General features: G+C 43.1%; 2 protein-coding genes across 5 annotated transcripts in view; one reads left to right on the forward strand and one right to left on the reverse strand.

Annotated features, from left to right (window-relative positions):
• Positions 1-4,297: 4,297 nt before the first annotated feature.
• Positions 4,298-8,728, forward strand: SEC61G (SEC61 translocon subunit gamma). The gene is made up of 4 exons (XM_028750807.2): positions 4,298-4,453; positions 5,594-5,693; positions 8,021-8,123; positions 8,589-8,728. The coding sequence occupies exons 2-4, from the start codon at positions 5,600-5,602 to the stop codon at positions 8,596-8,598; spliced, it is 207 nt and encodes a 68-aa protein (XP_028606640.1). The 5' UTR covers positions 4,298-4,453; positions 5,594-5,599; the 3' UTR covers positions 8,599-8,728.
• Positions 7,028-18,949, reverse strand: part of TPK1 (thiamin pyrophosphokinase 1) — a 227,149-nt gene continuing 215,227 nt past the window's right edge. For 2 of the 4 annotated variants that reach the window (XM_077916549.1, XM_077916546.1), the window contains one exon: positions 10,111-10,243. Coding sequence is in view for 1 of the 4 variants with exons in the window: in XM_077916547.1 (XP_077772673.1) it covers positions 10,113-10,243 (131 nt within the window). In the remaining 3 variants the exon portion in view is untranslated. Of the gene's footprint in view, positions 10,244-18,949 lie in introns of all 4 variants that reach the window. The other 2 variants (XM_077916547.1, XR_013390279.1) reach the window with 2 other exon arrangements.

Here is an 18,949-nt window from a genome sequence, read left to right on the forward strand (position 1 = left end):
CTCTGCCATGGCCCTACTTCTATATCTACAACTATTTCTTAATGTGCCAAAACTGAGTCTTAAAGACTCAATAACAAAGGGAGATTTTGTGATGTCATCAGTCTCATCATCACTGGAATTTTGAGGCAAGTTCTTAAGGTCATGTAATGCCAACAATCGCCTGTAGTCCTTTCTTTTTCATTTATATGCTATGTCTTTTTCATTTATATGCTATGTATGAATAGTAGTTTTTACTGATTTTTCACCTGCACAAAAATGCTTACAATCAAAAAGAGGAAGTTGTTTACATCATTACGTAGATGTAAAACTGCAGCTTGCTCACTTTCTGGAATATCCCATCAGCATCATGCTTCTCTTCTTGAAAAATCATGAGACACTGATTTCTGACTTCATTGTAACTCAGGAACTGGTATGCTTTATACAATGATACATGAATATACTGTGTACAGGGTTATCTACTTGACATTAGGTGAGCATTGTTAGATTGTTTGTTAAAGCATTGCTTTAAATTGTTCTTAATACTGTTTTTTAATTCTGTAACCCGTCCTGGGACCTTAGGATGACGGTTGGCTAATAAATAAACAAATAATCGATGAACCAAGGAATTGAATGCCATTTTGGAAAACAATAAGACTCTTGCCAGAGTAGTACACGCTCTGGTTATCTCCCGCTTGGAATACTGCAATGTGCTCCACGTGGGGCTACTTTTGAAGGTGACTCAGAAACTACCACTAATCCAGAATGTGGCAGCTAGACTGGTGATTGGGAGCGGCCACCAGGACCATATAACACCATTCCTAAAGGATCTACATTGGCTCCCAGTACGTTTCCAAGCACAATTCAAAGTGTCGGTGCTAACCTTTAAAGCCCTAAACGGCCTTGCCCCACCCCATTGTTCATCTCCAAGGGCCTCCTAGCAGTGCCTTCACTGGGAGAAGTGACGTTACAGGGAACCAGGGAGAGGGCCTTCTCGATAGTGGTAGAATGCTCTCCCATCAAATGTCAAGGAAATAAACAACTATTGGACTTTTAGAAGACATTTGAAGGCAACTCTAAATTTAATGTTTGATATTTATTGTATTTTTAATATTTTGTTGGAAGCTACCCAGAGTAGCTGGGGCAACCCAGTCAGATGGGTGGCTACTACTACTACTACTACTAATACTAATAATAAATTTGCAATGCTGGACATTGGCCTAAAACAATTTGGAGCAATTGTGTCTGTTTTAAAAGACTTTTTAAAAATGATTTGGTCTTTGAGGGCATATTTAGGCCTATAGGTCTTTATTATTTGCAGCAAATTTTTACATGCATGGAGATGCGAGGACTGTTAAATGAAGATAAATTATCAAAAATACCCTAATATTTGACTTGCCTATAATTTCTGTTATTTTGGGCTGCAACAGTCTACCAGGAAGAAGCATACCTGTCAACTTACAGATTTGAAAATAAGGGACCAGCAGCCTTGAAAATAAGGGGCCAGCAGCCAAAATAAGGGATCTGCAGCCTCACCTGTTCCAGGCGCTCCAGTCTTCCTGTCCTCCTGCAGTCTGCTCAAACTCATGCTGGTAGCTTCGAGAACACTGTCCAACCAACTTTGTAACCAGAGGTTCAACTGAATAGAATCTGAATCACATGCACCACAAGGCCTATGCAGCCTCAACTTAAGATGGCTCCCCAGCCTGGCTTTGCACTGCAAATTTGCAGCAGTACGTGCCACAAAATGGCGTCCAGCATTCAAAAACCCCCTCAAGCTTGCATTAACTAGCCACACACAAGGCATGCAAGCTCCAACCCCCAGTCGTTCTTAGACTTCTTATTGGGTGAGCAACACAGCCAATCAAAACAGTTGGAGCCTCCCTCCTAACCTGGCCGGCAGGGAGGGAGGGAGAGGAGCTGCTTCCTTTGGAATTTAAGGGACACCATTTAAGGGACATCCATCAATAAGGGACAGCAGCGGGACATGGCGCTGGAATAAGGGACTGTCCCTTCAAATAAGGGACACTTGACAGCTATGGGAAGAAGCCTTGTCTGACATCAGAAACCTGAATCTCGGTGGCCTGATTCAGACTGGGGCTCACAAAACTGAACATATTGAGAATTATGGTTAGGTCTAAAATTTTCAGAGATCCAAGTACAACTATCAATTTGATCAAAGTGACTCTTGAATAAACTGATACAACTAAGCTTGTGAATAAGCTTGTGAATAATTCCTCAGGAAGCGGGAATGTCTAAGGATATTGAAAAATAGTGGGTGTCAGGCTTCAGAGGATCCAACCCCCCATGGTAGGTTGCCAGGAATGGATAAGACAAGGAAAGTTCTTAACAATGTTGTTTATTCAATATTCACAGAGAGAGGCTTAGAAATGCAGCCTCTTGGTGCTGCTCCAAATAAATCTCCACCCACCTTCTCTCCTTCCTCCACAGCACCACCCACCTTACGGTTGTTGCTTAGGGCCACCTGTCTCCGAGCCCTTTGCTCTCCTACTTTTAAGGCTTGCCAGGTTCTGGGAGAAGGCGGGGGGGTCTAGAATGCTTTCTAGTGATAAAGTGATTCAGGTAGGTAGCCGTGTTGGTCTGACGCAGCTGAAATAAATAAAAATCACCCATCTCCTACTACCCTTCTGAGAAAAACTCTACCCCACCCTCCCACTGGTTACTTCTGTTTCAGTGTATCTGAAGAAGTGTGCATGCACATGAAAGCTTATACCCAGAACAAACTTAGTTGGTCTCTAAGGTGCTATGGACACATTTAGGGACGCAGGTGGCGCTGTGGTCTAAACCGCAGAGCCCAGGGCTTGCCGATCGAAAGATCGCGGTTCGAATCCCTGTGACGGGGTGAGCTCCCGTTGCTCAGTCCCTGCTCCTGCCAACCTAGCAGTTCAAAAGCACGTCAAAGTGCAAGTAGATAAATAGGTACCGCTCCAGCGGGAAGGTAAACGGCGTTTCCGTGCGCTGCTCTGGTTTGCCAGAAGTGGCTTTGTCATGCTGGCCACATGACCCGGAAGCTGTACACTGGCTCCCTGGGCCAGTAAAGTGAGATGAGTGCTGCAACCCCAGAGTCGTTCACAACTGGACCTTACAGTCAGGGGTCCCTTTACCTTTTAAGGTTCTACTGGACTTTAAAAAAATTTTTTTAGTGATAACGTGTCAGCCAGCTGCTCCGGCTATGCCTCCTCCTCTCCCATTATTTCCCAACTTTTATCCTCATCTGCCTCTGAACTGTGACCTCTGCAAACCACTGTTGTAAACCTATACTGTCTTCTTCTGTGGAAGGTTCAGACTGGGAAGGTGGTCTCCACCATTTCTCCTCTGCCCAGTCCCTGACAGTGGTTCATAATTCATAAGAAGTATATAATAAGAGTGATGGTACCTCTGAAAGGGGACATTGGATTGTTTTAACAAACCCAAGCTTTGTTTAGGAGACTAAGCCTGGATTTCCGCTCTTACATATTCTACTCAAACAAAAATAATTTGTATCTTTAATTAACTTGTCTCATGTGGTTTGATATGCTAATGATGAGCTACCATTAGAATAGACTATATTTGTTTTATTTTTAATCTGTATTGCAAAACGGATAAAATGGGGCACTCATCCTGATTTGTTTGCAGAGAGATTACACAATGTTACATCAACCAAATGTCATCTGACAGTTTCCAGCGTATTTCCCTGTCTCTGCTACCACAAAAAGTCTGAATTGTGCATGTATTTTGGGGGGGGGGGTTGCTGCAAGACCTCCAAATCAACTTTAACTGAGCAACCTGAATTTGCCTGTATGTGGCTGAACCTCACCAGAAAATAGCAACAAATCGGCAAGTGCCTTAAGTCTAATTCTTAAGAGCTGCGCTGGGACCTTCTCTGCTTTTCAAACAGCTACATATAACTGGTAGGAATCCACACATACACATATAATTTTAATTCTATTAATGTTCATTTTTGTTTTTAAAAAAATGATTGTTCCCCATTATGTTTTTAACTGTTCTAATTTCCCTGTCAGGGAAAAGCTGTGTGGGTGAGTAAACATTGAAAATAAACATATTGTAATAATAATAATAATAATAATAATAATAATAATAATAATAATAATAATAATAACAACAACAACAAGGCACATCCCTTCTTCACTGGACACGGTAATTCCCTGTGCCAAATTTCTTTAGATTTCGGCAAATGTGTAATAAACCTGCTAGGCCAAAGCAGGCGTCCTGACGGGCTTTCAAACAAAAACAAAGGGCACTTTTGCAGGGCGCCCTGATTCTGCCACAGAACTCGGCGACGACAACAAGCTGCGCCGCTTGGGAGCCGGAAGTCTCCTCGGAAAGCGATGGCGGCCGCCTCCCCTTCGAGCGGAAGCCGCTCCGTGACGCCATTTCCCCGTCGCCGGCGCAAGTTTTTTCTCTCGCTTCCGCTTCCCTTTCCCGTTGCTGGTATTGCTACGTGTCCAACAAGTCGGTGAGTCTCGAGGGGAGTCGTGTCTCGGGGGGGGGACGGGGGGGGGAGCAGCGCAGTAAGGGGGGCCCAGAAGCGAGTTGCGAAGCCGCCCGGCCGAGGCGGAGGCGCCGGAGGGAGCAGCCCCGACTCGCAGCGGCGGCGAGACCAGGACTCGGTGGCCCTTCCTCGTCTCCGCGGCTGAGGGAAGGCGGCGGGGGGGGGGGGGGAGGAGGGTCGCCCCATTTCTGCGTCTGGAAATGCCGCGTGTCTCCCAGGCACAGACCACGCGACGTTTCATGTATCGCTGTCTTCTCCCCACCCCCCGAAACAAAGGGGGGGGGGTAAGAAAAGGGGGGGGCACATCTGGTCACGTTACACACAGACGGGAAACTTGTGCTCACTGTGTTCCTAATTAAATATTGGCCAAATAGGAGGTTTGAGACTAAGCACTTCTGAAGGTTTGTAACCCTTTCTGTGCCTAAATCACGAACTGCAGTGTTTTTTCTAAACTTTGTCATTGGCTTCAGGACACAGGGGTGGGGAGAGAGGGACAGAAACTTAAATAACTTAACTTAGCTGCGCAGTGTAGGATATTATATTACCACCAGGTGTTTTTTAATATCACTGCTCCCCCACCCTCCACTCTGGTCAACTGTACTTCCATGTTCTCCCAAATGTTAAAAGGTATTGCAGATTTGCCTCCTTTTGAGCAACTGAATATTCCTACACTGAATGGGGGGGGGGGGAGGAGCTATGAAGCTTGGGAGCCTCAGTGTCGGCTAACCATAATTGGTGATGGTGTAAAATGAGTGCATTACTGTTGCACTATAGCTTCATACAAATGACCGAATTCCCTGAGCTCATTATCATCATGCACTAGTGCAACAAAAAATAGTAAAGGAACATGTTGGAGATCTCTAAAATGACATCGTAGATGCTGGGGTATATTAGCATTGTTTTAAGTGAACATCAATATAATGTCTCTTTTTTTACCAGTTAAATAAAAAAATGCTAACAAAAATTGGGAACTTGCAAGAACAACTTTATTTGCTGTATAGGAGCTTTGTGGTTTGAATTGAAGGCAATTTCTTAGCCTGATTTGGAATGATTGCATATGAAAAAAATCCTAATAAGTTGGTATGTTGGTTCTTTTTCTTGCAGAATATCATGGATCAAGTAATGCAGTTTGTGGAACCTAGTCGTCAGTTTGTGAAAGATTCCATCAGGCTTGTTAAACGATGCACAAAGCCAGATAGGAAAGGTAAATCCACCAAGAAGAAAAACACTGAATGTTTTTGTGACATTGCAGAGTAGAATAAAATGTAATAAACAGGTTATTCCTGTAGATGACAATAAACACAAGTTCCTGTGTTTAATATCATATTTTCATTTTGTTGGTAAAATATTTAGTAGGTTTTTTAAAGAGGAGATCAATGCTGCATTTTTAATAGACAAAAAACCCCAACAATCTAAAATATATAGCTGAGCTCATATGCCTAAGAGCTACGCAACAGTGTGGTTTCTGATAGATGGCTAGAGGCTTTGCTTTTGAATGGGGTGAGGATAGTGATTCTGAGCAAGAGTCTAGAAGTGTGCTTGTCATCTTGTCACTGATGAGCATATTCTGGGAACACAGCATCAGCAAGAGCGCCCATCCTCCTGAGCCGAGAGAAGGTCAGTTGCTCTCTGTCATTGGAGCCTTCGAGTAACTTGGAAAGGAACAAGGCTTTCTTAGTCCTGGTGCGACAGGGTAGAGCTCCACTCTGCCTCCCCAACCCAGCTCACTCCATGCAGCTGTGTTGGGCCTCAAGCTCAATGTGATGTTGGACAACACCCTGACCCTCCCATGTTTGGTGAGGGAAGGTTGTAGTGAGCACAAATTGACAAAATTGTAGACCCTGCAAAAAATTATTCGGATTAAGTGTATAGTTACACTATGGAATCTGGTTAGAGATATTAAGCCCATGATGTGGGTGATTATGATGTCTTGCAGACCTCTTTCCTTGACTTTCTCTCTTTCATCTATTTCCTGTGGACCACTCTTCTTTTTTAGGGTCTTTTCCTCCCTTCCTTCCTTGCCTAGCTCTTCTGTAACATCAGATCATTGAATATGTTACAAGATGGAAAATAGTGGCAGCATAGGCATAAATTCTTGAAGATTTAATGATTACTTAAGGTGCCATCACATGTGGCATATTAACCTGTAGAGAAGAAGAGCTTTCCAAACTGTGTGTTGTGACATGTTAGTGTGTTGGCTGCAGTGGTCCTCTAGGGGCTGGTAAGGGGTTAGTTTAATCTCTGGTTTGCTAGTCACAAAATAATGCATGTATAAAAAGTGTTTCACCAACATGAAAAGTTTGGAAAGCTCTGCTCAAGAGGGAGATTCCCCCCCCCCAAAAAAAAGTTCTGGGCATTCAGTATCACTGTCCATGGTGTGCATAGAATCATGAATCATAGAATTGGAAGGGACCACAAGGGTCATCTAGGCCAACCCCCTGCAATGCACAAATCTTTTGGCCAACATGGGGCTCAAACCTCTAACCCTGAGAGGAATCTGATAATCCCTGGATCCCCAATTACATTCATGAACCAATGTGAATCAATATATAAGCTTTATTCTTGAAGCCATAGGTCACCACAGTATAAATACACCAAGCTGTCATTTTGATGTATTTAGCAAACATAAACACAAAAACAGAAAAATGAAAGAAAACACCTCCCTAATTTAATCAATGCATTGTCCCTCTTCAATAAGATATACAGGTGTTAAAAATGCAATAAAACAAAAACACATCCCACTCCCCCCTATGTTTTTTTGAACCTGGCTTGTATTTTCTTAGCTGCCACATCAGTTTTGCTACGTGGGTGAAAATGTCTTTGCCTGCAGCAATATACATATTTGGTCCAGGAGTCGTTTGACAGACTAAAGGATACAAGGTGGCAATTGTGCTCAGGGTGCTCATATAAGGAGCAGCTTATATGATTGCCATCTTCAAATATCTGAAGGGGTATCACACGGAAGAGGGAGCAAGCTTGCTTTCTCCTGCATGGGAGGGTAGAACCATTAGATTCAAGTTACAAGAAAGGAGATTCCGACTAAACATCAGGAAGAACTTTCTGACAGTGTGAACTGTTCAACAGTTGAGCAGACTCCCTCAGGAGGTTGTGGACTCTCGTTGCTTAGAGGTTTTTAACAGAGGTTGGATGGCCGTCTGCCATGAATGCTTTTAGCTGAGATTCCTGCATTGCAGGGGGTTGGATGTCCCTTCCAACTCTACAATTCTATGATTTTATGATTCTAACTTAGCAAGTTATGGGAGACACGGGCCCTTTAACTCTGAAAGTGTAGGCATTTTGTAAGTGGGGGAGGGGAGGGGGAGGCTAGCATGTGCTCAGTGAATAGGCAGGGTGGTGATGGTCACACACTTATTTTCAAATAATAACCAGATTTAAATTAGAAAAACTTCATATTCTCCTCCAATTGTTCAAGTATTCCTGGCTAAATATTTGGTTGTAACACATTTGGTTGTAATTATTCAAAATTCATTTAAGAGTACATTTTTTAAATACATTTTTTTTAAATTCCAGAATTCCAGAAGATTGCTATGGCAACAGCAATAGGATTTGCAATAATGGGATTTATTGGTTTCTTTGTAAAACTGATCCATATTCCAATCAACAACATCATTGTGTAAGTACATGCATCATAATTGATATTGCTGGTATAAAACAACAACTTGTGAGCAATGTACTAAAATTGGATTTTTGTGCACTCTGCTGTGATCTCTGGCTCTCATGATGTCGTCTTTATAATCCTGTATGCACTGGTATACTTAAATAACATAGATATCTACTTTGAATCTGCACTATGTATTCCCTTGGCCTGAAAGTGGAGATGAGTGCCACGCTCCAACTGGACTTAACCATCCAAGGGTCCTTTAACTTTTTGCCTTATTTATTTAAAGTATGTGCAGGCTACTTTTCTATTGCTTACAGAAGGGAAAGGCATGCTGCTAAAAACAAATAGGATGATACACTTTAAGTAAAGATTTTTCGATTTAAATAAAGGGGGGGGGGACATTACTTTAAAAACAAAATAGTAAAATGCTATTAAGTGCCTCTGTGATTGTGTTGTCTTTTTTTTTCTTTTTTACAGGGGTGGCTGAATGCTGCATCAAGAAGACATGTAACTTGATTTTGCTTGTGGTAACAAAAGAGAACATTCTGGCCTTTCTGGCATAATCTTCCTAAATCATCTTTTGCTACTTGTCGTTATAAACAGATTTTAAAGTAAAACTGGTGTGGCTTCTTAGTTGGTTAATACAAGCACGTGTAGGCCAATGTCCATCACTGACTTAAGACTTAAAACTTTATGCTTAGTAAACTGAATGATGTAACCTTTGAGGTCAAATCAGGTTTTATGAAATGCTCAATCTCTTCAGTGTCTGGGGAGGGGAGCATCAATAGTTGAATAAACTGAGCAGCGCATGGACACTCCAAACTCTTTACAGTGGTACCTCAGGTTAAGAACTTAATTCGCTCTGGAGGTCCGTTCTTAACCTGAAACTGTTCTTAACCTGAGTACCACTTTAGCTAATGGGGCTCCTGTTGCCGCCACACGATATCTGTTCTCATCCTGAAGCAAAGTTCTTAACCCGAGGTACTATTTCTGGGTTAGTGGAGTCAGTAACCTGAAGCGTCTGTAACCTGAAGCGTCTGTAACCCGAGGTACCACTGTATAACCTTTGCATACAAACATAGTTCTGATTGCCTCTTAAGATGTTCAGCACTGACAGAGCCCTTTTCTCTTTATTCCCTCATGTAATAGCAGAAGCAAATTCATAACAAGTCTGATATTTAAATATAGCCTTTATTAAATGCAAGAATTTGCATAACACTTGTTTAAAATGCGACATTAGGCCATCTTCCCTTTTTAAAAACAGACTGTTCATTTAAACTTTGGCAATTATAATTAAGTGTTTTAGCTCAAGAATAGTTTTTGTTTCTTATAGATTATTGTAATTACCAGGGAGACACTCCACACATTTTCATTGTGTGCCTGCCTCTCCCCATCCCCTTTTAATACCAGCAAAAGTGGTCCCTGGAGCCCGTGATGTATGCATCCAAGCTGTCATCAGTGAGCATCCATTTGTATTTGGCCCCTGACACACACTATGGGCTAAATATAGATGAATGCAACAGAGGTTGCATGCATGGTTATTATATTATCATGGCAACTTATTTTGTGGGTTTTGGCTTGGGGTGCGCACTACTTGTTCCAGCCCACTGGCAAGTTGAATGTTTGTGTTCTGCTGAAGAGAGCTATCAAATTTTCAGAACACAAAGTTATACAGTGTTCTAGTCTGTAAGTTATTTATCTCATCAAGTGATATAAATATCACTTTATCAGCCCTTCCAATCTTTAAAAAAATCCTATGCACAGTATATATAAAAAACACATCAATGTTCAGAATTCTAAAAAAGCTTACAATACAGCATTGCTCAAATAGCAAAAAACTAAAATCCCTGGCATTCTATAGATTGAAGCTGCATAGAATCATAAACTCTTGAGTTGGAGAAACCAGCTAATGCACGAAATCTAGATTTAGATAGTGCAGTGACATTTTCCCAGGAAGCATTGCTTTAAGGCTTGGGCTGAACAAAAATAGCTGCTGAGAGTTTATGCACATCCTTTATCTTTGATGCCCATTGTCCAAAGCAAAGGTTTGTCTGTTTCAATGGTCACAACTCCAGACTCATCATAAGTGTTTGAAGTGCTGACGAGTGTCCCAAACTTTAGAATGCTTCTGTCTGTAAGCAATGAAAAAGAAGGGTTAGCACAAGAGTTCCTGAAGTTTGAACCAACACAAAAATAGGGATAAAGTCAGTAGAACTGGTGCAGTGTAAGCATGATCTTGAACATGTTTATTCAGGTGTGAGGCTGTCAAAGTTCAATGGAATTTACTCCTACATAAATGGGAGATAGAAAACTACAGCTATGATGACATGATAATAAAAGCTCCCCACAGCCCCCTGAAAGTATAGAAGTGTGTCTGATCAGTACTGCCAACACATGGTGGCGCTTTGATTGTCACGACGTCCTCCAGAGAGTCCCAGGCACTAGTTTTTTGAGTGCTGAAAACATGCTGTTACGATAGGTTTGCCTATCTACCCATGTGAACTTCATTTTTGGGGTGGTGGTTCTTAGCCCATCTAAAGTAGCATAATAGTGGCACAATGTGTCAATGTGTCTGGCTGTTAACCAGAAAGTTGGTCCGAACACACCCAGGGATGGCTATGGGCAGGATTCCTACATGGGGCTGGACTAGATGACCCTTGGGGATCGCTTCCAACTCTACAATTCCATGACTCTTATGTTTGCCCTGAGATAATTAGCCACATAAATTACAGCAGTTCAAGTGATGAATCGGACACCAGGGCTCCCATTCTAAGCCTGGCTTCTGATGACACCCACTCACTCCCTGTACATCACCAGTACATCTGATGGAGGTTTTGGCAAAGTCTTCTCCTTTACAGAAGTTGGAAAGGACTTTGGAGGTCATCTCTAACCCACTCCCTGCTCAATGTAGCTGCAAAATCCCTGACAAATGGGTCTCTGCTTCAATGCTTTCAGCAACTCCTGACAGTCTGTTTCATTGCCAAGCAGCTTTTACTGTGAGGAAGTTTATCCCGATGCTTCACAGAAATCTGCTTCCATGCAGTTTCTACCCACTGGTTTCAGTGTTGGCCCCTGGAGCAGCAGAAAACTAGTCTCAATCTTCTGCAAGGCAGCCCTCTGCTGGCACCGAAATGTAGGCAAAGCATCTTCCTGCTATTTCAGAGCAAGAGGTAAACAGGTCTGAGCAGCAACTGAAGTGGGTGAAGGGAGGGCTCCATCTGTGGCTGCTGTCCCAGGGGATGAGAGGAAAGAAAGCCTTTGCTTTCACCTACTTCATGTGGGAGTGAAGGGACAAAAGGACAAGGGCAATCAGTGCAATAAAACGAGTCACTGAAGATTTTTGTACTAGTGGGCTTTGTCCTTTTGTTGTTTTTCTGTTGTGCGGTACAATCTTCTAGCTTTATGTGGAAGTGGGTCGGTGAAGTCAATGTCATTCACCCTTCAGTCCTACTCCATTCAAAAGACTGTCCATTCTAAAAAATAGTTGCTAACCAGAGGACAAGGGTCTATAAAAACATGCTGCAAGATCTTGTTAGCCCCATTACTTTTGTTTCTTATTAAACAGCATTTTATTTCCTTGCCATGTCTTGTAAAAGTGGTGGAGGAAAAGGTTGTGCCTTCTTGCATGAAGACGTGTAGGGTAACTATTCGAGGCTGGACCTCTTTTATGTGGAACTTATTATGTAACCAATTAAAGGATAATACTATGGACTTCCCGGGATATCACCTTCCTTCAAGTAGGAGATGAGATGTATTTATAAGAGTAACAAACCTTTCAGCATGGCAAGTGACACCAGTTAATTTTTTAATGTGTTGTTGGATATAATATAAAAAGGCTTTGCTCTACAGAGCTTTAAGAACATATGTGCCTATATCGGAAAAATAGGAATAAGTGATGGAGAAAAGGGAATGATGTGGAATGGACATTGTGGAGCGGGGAAACAGTGGGGTTTAGTGATAGGAAGTAAGGGGGAGGCTGATTAGTGTGGTAAAAAGACAGTGCAAGAAAGCGAGGGAAAGCAGATTACAAACACATGTAATGTGAGAGTGAGGCTGATGAATTCTGGTGGGAAAGAGGCATAGATGGATGGAGGAATGACGTGCCTACCCTTGTCCTTCAGCTAGAGTTCTGCCCATTAGTCATAGGGACTCTTCTGCCTATAGGTCCTCCATTGCTCACTGAACTAATTGCCCCACCCCTCCATACAGGCTCAAATCCAGCCCAATGCAGTGCTTTCTTTCAGTCCCTGACAATGAGCTGTTGCGCTGCAGTCCTTCGTCAACATGCTTAAGGATCCCACATTGTGGTCTCACTGTCCCACTGCATCATGGTTCCTCAGTCAGCCAGCTGAAAGTATATGCATGGTGCTGTTTAGAGTCATCTACATAAACTACATGTTTAAGTTAGCCTAAGTGTTAATGTCTGACGTGGGGCAATGTCTGGAAGGAATGGTTACAGTTGATTCTACATACATCTAGTTTAGGTGGGGTATCCAAACAACAGGTTCTGCAGCAGCATCCTCTCCCTATGGCTAAGATTCAGACAGTTTCCTGCAGCAATAGCTCTTAGTGAACAGTAGGTGGCACCTTTCATCTTTCCCTCCAAGCAGTTTTTCTTTCGCAAGGGCAGTTTACTGAAACACTACAAGAAATAACTGCTGCTATCAATTCATATAATTCATGTAAACAAGTGTTTTCATGCTCAGCAAACATGTCTAACTAGTGTAATTGTGAGCACATTTTAAAGCCAGCCAGCCAGCAACCAACCAACCAACTGTAGCTAGCATTACGCAGAGGTAGCAAGGCTTACCAGTGAAAAACAATAGTTTGTCAATATTTTTGGCACAGAGCTGTTTGGTGGTGATGCTTTGTGTCAGCAACAGGGAATCTGTGGTTTTCAGATGCATCCTCACCATCCCTGGCTGTTGGCCATGCTGCCGGGGGCTGAGGGGAGCTGAGCTTCCACAACATCAGGAGGGCCATGGTTTCCCTCCCTTGTTTTACGGGGTGTGTGGCAGCACAATATCAACTCTGAGTAGTGTAACTGGATAAATTAATAATGTTTAGGATTTGTATTAAAACCTTCAGAGTGCTCAAAGCATTCTGCATACATTATCTAACAAATCTTATGACCCCCCCCCCTGTAAAATAGGATTTTTTTGGTTTGTGTTAAGTGGCCCAGCAAGTTCACAACCAGTGCCACATTTGAACTGGGAACGTAATTGCTCACACTGCTAGCAATGAAAATGAAATGGTAGTTTACCAAAAAAAGTAAAGAAACAAAACTTTCTGCGTTCAGAGTATGTGAGGAGGGGGAGAAAGGCTCACTGTGCTTGCACCATTTGGACTATCTTTGGTTTAGCTGTCCCAAATTACTGGTTTCCATGGATGACTGGAGATTTATTATTTAGAATACCATGTTTACAATCTTCTGCAAAATTTCTAGCCCACATGGGTGGAGAGGTAGTGAAAATATGCCTTGAATAGAACATGCTTGTCAGGGGTTCAGGGAGAGAGGCACAGATGAGGGAGGAGACTGAGAGCGAGGGGGAAGAATCCCGGAACGAGGAGGAGGAGGATGACAATGACTTGAGGGTTTCCATGAGTCTTTCAAGTGAATCGGAGGATTCCCAAAAGGGGGCGCCCCTGGTCAGGCCAAGGGGAGCCACAGGGGGGACTCGTCAGGAGCAGGGGAGCAGCAGGGAAACCCCGAGTGGGAGTGGGAGATCGGGGCCGGCTTCCCAGCCGGAACGGAGTGAAGAGGGTGGAGTTCCCAGTGTGGCACACGGAGCAGAGCAGGAAGCAGAGAGGGGAAGGAGATCGGGGCAAGACGTCCTGCCGGAAGGGGCGGAGAGTAGTACAGAGAGTAGTGTAACTGTCAAGAGGAAGGTCAGGGGTAGCGAACGCGCGCCAAGTTCAAATGTGGAGGCGCGCGGAAATGCGGAGAGCCCGGAGGAGGAGCCTGGTCCCAAAGCACGGAGGAGGGGGGAGCAGGCGTCTGGGGACTCAGCGTCAGGGGAAAGCAGGAGGGAAGGAACCCAGGGGGGCAGAAAGACCCTGCGGAAAAGGAAGGACAGGAAGAGGTGGACCAGCAGAAGCCTCTTAAACTGGTGTGGAGGCGGGACTGATTCAGAGGGGACTTCAGCGCCTCGGCTGTGGAGCAAGCAATGTACTTCAATAAAGACTTTTGTAAATAAAGTGGACTTGGCGTTGGTCTCTTGTGAGCTGGGACCTGAGGCGGCCCTGACAATGCTTATATCTTTTGAGCAATGGTTCTCAGAAAAGGCCATGGTGGCTACATATGACACGAGGTGGCTGAATTTACAGCAAAAGCACATTGCTGATTCCAGTAATGAGATTTCATATGAGATCAACAAGGAACAAATGAAAAGGGAGGAAGCCATGAGGCAAAGCCTACTGGTGTGACAGGGCTGCTAGGTGATTTGGGAAGAGAGGTATCTATCAAGAGCATTGCTGGCATGAATCTATCTTCTAAAAAGCAATAGAGGTAGGAAAGAAACATGAAATCTACATGTGCTAAAAGCATACCCTCCAAAATTTCTCCAAAGAAAATAGGGACGTCCCATTCCATAATGATAATTTTAATATTTATACTCCACACATCTTACTGGCTTGCCCAGCTACTCTGGATGGCTTCCAGTATATATAAAAACATAATAAAAAAATAACATTTTTTAAAAACCTTCCTTATCCAGGATTGCCTTCAGATGGCTTGGAGGTTGGATAACGTCATACCCTCCAACATTCCTCCAGTGAAAATAGGGACATCCTAAAGAAAAGCGGGACATTCCAGAATCAAATCAGAAACAGGAACAGCTTCTCTAAATCAGGGATGTCCCTGGAAAATAGAGACACTTGGAGGGTCTGTAAGAGTCCTTCCTGAGCTGGAGTACCAACTGCAAAACATGTTTTTGAATGCTCCCTGAAGTAAAAAACAACAGGCTTCCTGTGGATAGAAAGTTAGGCTATCAGGAAAAAGGCTAAGGTAGAGCTTTTCTGCCTGATGTACTAGTTTTCAACATGAAGTGTTGGTTTTTTAAAAAAAATTGGGGTAATTGTAAAAAAGTGATCCCTTCATTTACAATATGAATAAAACAACAACCCTTTATTGAAAGTTTTTCATATTTCAACATGTAAATGTGCACACTGACTGCAAAATAACTTGTGATGTCACAAAAATATATCCCAAAACTGAACACTAAATAACAGAAGCCAACAATGAATGAATGAATGAATGAATGAGGAAAAGATATAAACATACCACCATTGTATTACACATCTAATGTATAGAAAGCATAAAACATTTCAATAAGCAAATCAATGGAGATTGTGAAAATAATTGTTTAGGTAACAAATCATATTGAAATAATTTCTGAGCACCTGGAGGCTTAACTGCTCCAGTTTGAACTGCTGTATGCTGTATACATGCTAATGAATATATATTCCACCCCCCCCTCTGGTTATCCTACTTTTGTCTGCTAATTTTTTTCTAGCAGGGCAATCCCCCCCCGCCCCCCCTTTTGCCCACCAGCCTTGCAGAGTGAATGGTGCATTACCAGCGACAATGCCTTGCTATTACCAGACCAGCCTGCTGCTCAAAGAAAAAGATTCAATGGAGTTGAATGCAAGTTCTGGGTTAGGAGAAATGATTTGTTTTACAACTGTCATGCGATTTCAATGACCACAACTAAAAAGAAAACAAAATGAAGCAACTTTTAAGGAAGAACGGAACCCTGTTCCCCACTCCTGTCACACGGTGGTGAACTAGTACAGAACCCTGGAGTTCCGAAGACTCGTGTCCTCAGGATTATGCTGAATGACCTCAGAGCTCAGAACCTCACACTGTTCTAAGGGTTCAGGTTTCCCTTAGGTTGTCTCCTGTACTTTCTGTGCACACATAAGGTCAAAACCCTGGTCATTTCCATTACTGAATAGGTAGAAGAATCTCTACAAGTCTGGACATTTGAAATATCTGATATTATTAATAAGTAATTAAAAGCTTTTAGTAAAATGAACACAACTTCCATCTTTTCCCATGAGGGAACTCAGGCATTATAAAATGACAGAAAATGACAATCAATAAGCTGAAACGCATAAAGTGAAAATATTGAATTACAATTTTTTGCTTGCCTATTTCAATTTACTCGGAGAGTCCCCATGGAAGGAGCAAAATCTGCATTTAAATAGGGATGTTTTAGCAATGCACCAGCTTGTCTTTGTAGGCACTGGGTACCAGAAGAATAACACTCAACCATTTTATTTTCTATCAAAATACACAATATGATTATGTGTGTAGAGCAAAAGCTTGCATATTCCATGTGTGCACATTTACAGTGTGTCTCTGAATGGACATGAATTTAACACTCATCCAGGATATTTGCCAGTGAGTCCCCAAGCATAAGACTTTACTCTCCTCAACACAAGAGAGTGGAAACCATCAACTTTTGTGGATGCATCCGGATACATAGGTACCTCGGGTTAAGAACTTAATTCGTTCTGGAGGTCCGTTCTTAACCTGAAACTGTTCTTAACTTTAGCTAATGGGGCCTCCTGCTGCTGCCACGCAATTTCTGTTCTCATCCTGAAGCAAAGTTCTTAACCCAAGGTACTATTTCTGGGTTAGCGGAGTCTGCAACCTGAAGCGTATGTAATCTGAAGCGTCTGTAACCCGAGGTACCACTGTAGGCCTGAGGGTGGTGGACTGTTAAAAGTCTTTGACGGTTCCTAAATCAGAGAAGGCAGTGGCATTTCCCAAGAAGGGGAATTTAGGGAGTTCTTCCCAGGTTAAAAGGTGCAAGTTTTCCTCCCTGCTCCTTGGGGGTACTTCTCCTGCTCACAAAGTTTAGAAGAATGAAAACAGACTTGTGGGTGTGTTGGACATTGTTCAGAGGAAACCTAGTTGAAGTGGCCTTACTCAGAGACCACTTTGGAGAACCTTGCTTATTGGGCGATATCAGGGCCGGCCTACCAGAGGCAGCAGATCTGGCCTCCAAGGACCACACTGCAAGTCAGTCTTTACCCTCGCCTCCACCTTGTTCCTGATGCACATCTTCACTCCCCACTCCTTCCCTGGCAGGGGCGTCATTTTATGGTTCACCTCAGGTGCCAAAATATATTGGGCTGGCCCCAGGTGATATACAAATACTGTAAATAAAACAAACAAATTATGCCAGTCCTGTTGAATCTTCAACCCTATGGTAATGCACAATGTGACCAAAGTATACCACTGGCAAGTTCTTTGTGGAAAAGGAATCCCTTGCAGTGTGTTTGTTCTCGTCTTGTGGCAAAGTGTATTCTAGAGATTGCATTGATCAATCTGTGGGCACACCCAGTGCTCCACTGCTATTGCCCACTGCAAAGGATGACAAGCTGTTTTTCAGAGAAGCTTGTCCACAAGTATCAATCCGTTCACTGAGAAATCCCAGATGAGCTTCCAAAAAGGACCCAAAGGTTCTTTAGAACACAGTTTTTCAAACCACAGCCACAAAATGGTAAGATCCCTGGAAAATATTCTGGATATATGTGGAAGAAATTTGTAATGCCTGCCAACCATCCAACTGACATCGTGTCACAGGTTTACAAGGGGCACAAATTGTCCCTTGGCCAAGCTTACATTGGCTGACTGTTTCTGCCTTGTGGGTGCTGGATGGACAGGAGGTTAAGAGCCACTTTCTGCTGCTTGGCTCATAAAGCTCAGATTATGCGCAACAGCTTCTGATCAAATTAAACCTCATAACCAAGAGCTTTATTGCAAAGCTTTTAAGAATAAATGGTGCCATTACTTTTGAGAAGATAATGGGGTTTATGGAAACATGGCATTATATTCTCACTAAAAAAAGTAAAAAGAATAAATACATGCACACGACCCAAGTACCAGATCTATATTTTATAGACTGTTCTGCCTAAAGTTGGAGAATGCTAGAGTACGAGAAGGAGAAATGGATTGGCGCACACTGCCAACAGCACTGAAGTTCCTCTCTTCTCAACAGATCTATTCTTTAAAATGTGTGTTGGCGTAAGCAGGACCATTACATTCCTGTTAGGAAAGAAACTGCATCTATCTTTATCCTCCTCAGAAGCAGAGTATCCTTATCACTTGTAAGGTGTCAGTACTGACCTGGGATCATTTATATGGGCATCAAAGCACCTCACCTTCCATCATCTGCATGAGAAACATGCAAGTTCCCTTCTAAAACGAGCAGAAGCCACTTGGGGAAGGGCAATCAGGATTGGAGCAGCAGTGCCACACATGTGGTCCAGTTGCCCTTGCCCCAAAGCAGGCCCCCCCTCCACCCTGCAAAGGCATATTTCAAACTCCACAGAAGGAAAGCCACTGGCCTGGTGATTTGGACCAGGGAAATGGTGGCTGAAGGGACAGTGAAACACTCTTTCTTCACTGACCCTGAAAGCAGACAAATGTGGAGGTGCTTGTCTATGACAGCTTCCATGTTTGTATTGTGATGCTCAGCTAGAGCCCACAGATTTGGGTGGAGGCTCCTTCCGCTAATGTTTTGCTGCCAACAGAGAGGCACATCCTCATCCCAAACTATTAATTGCTGCACTCAACAGGGCGCATGCAGATGGATTGGGGCAAATATGTTTTTTGTTACTCATATAAAAAAGAAATGGAGAAATGAACACAGATATTTTATTGTTGTGTATAATGATTATGAACTACTAGGGGCTGTACACATGTTCGCCTTGGTTGCCAGCACTGCCAACCCACCATCTCTTGCCAAACTCCCTCCAGCTCTTGCCAAACTCCTCCCCTAGACCTTGCTAACCCCCACCCCCATAACCTCTCAGACCAGGGGTGA

Source organism: Podarcis muralis, chromosome 12 (assembly GCF_964188315.1).
Source record: "Podarcis muralis chromosome 12, rPodMur119.hap1.1, whole genome shotgun sequence".
NCBI lineage: Eukaryota > Metazoa > Chordata > Lepidosauria > Squamata > Lacertidae > Podarcis > Podarcis muralis.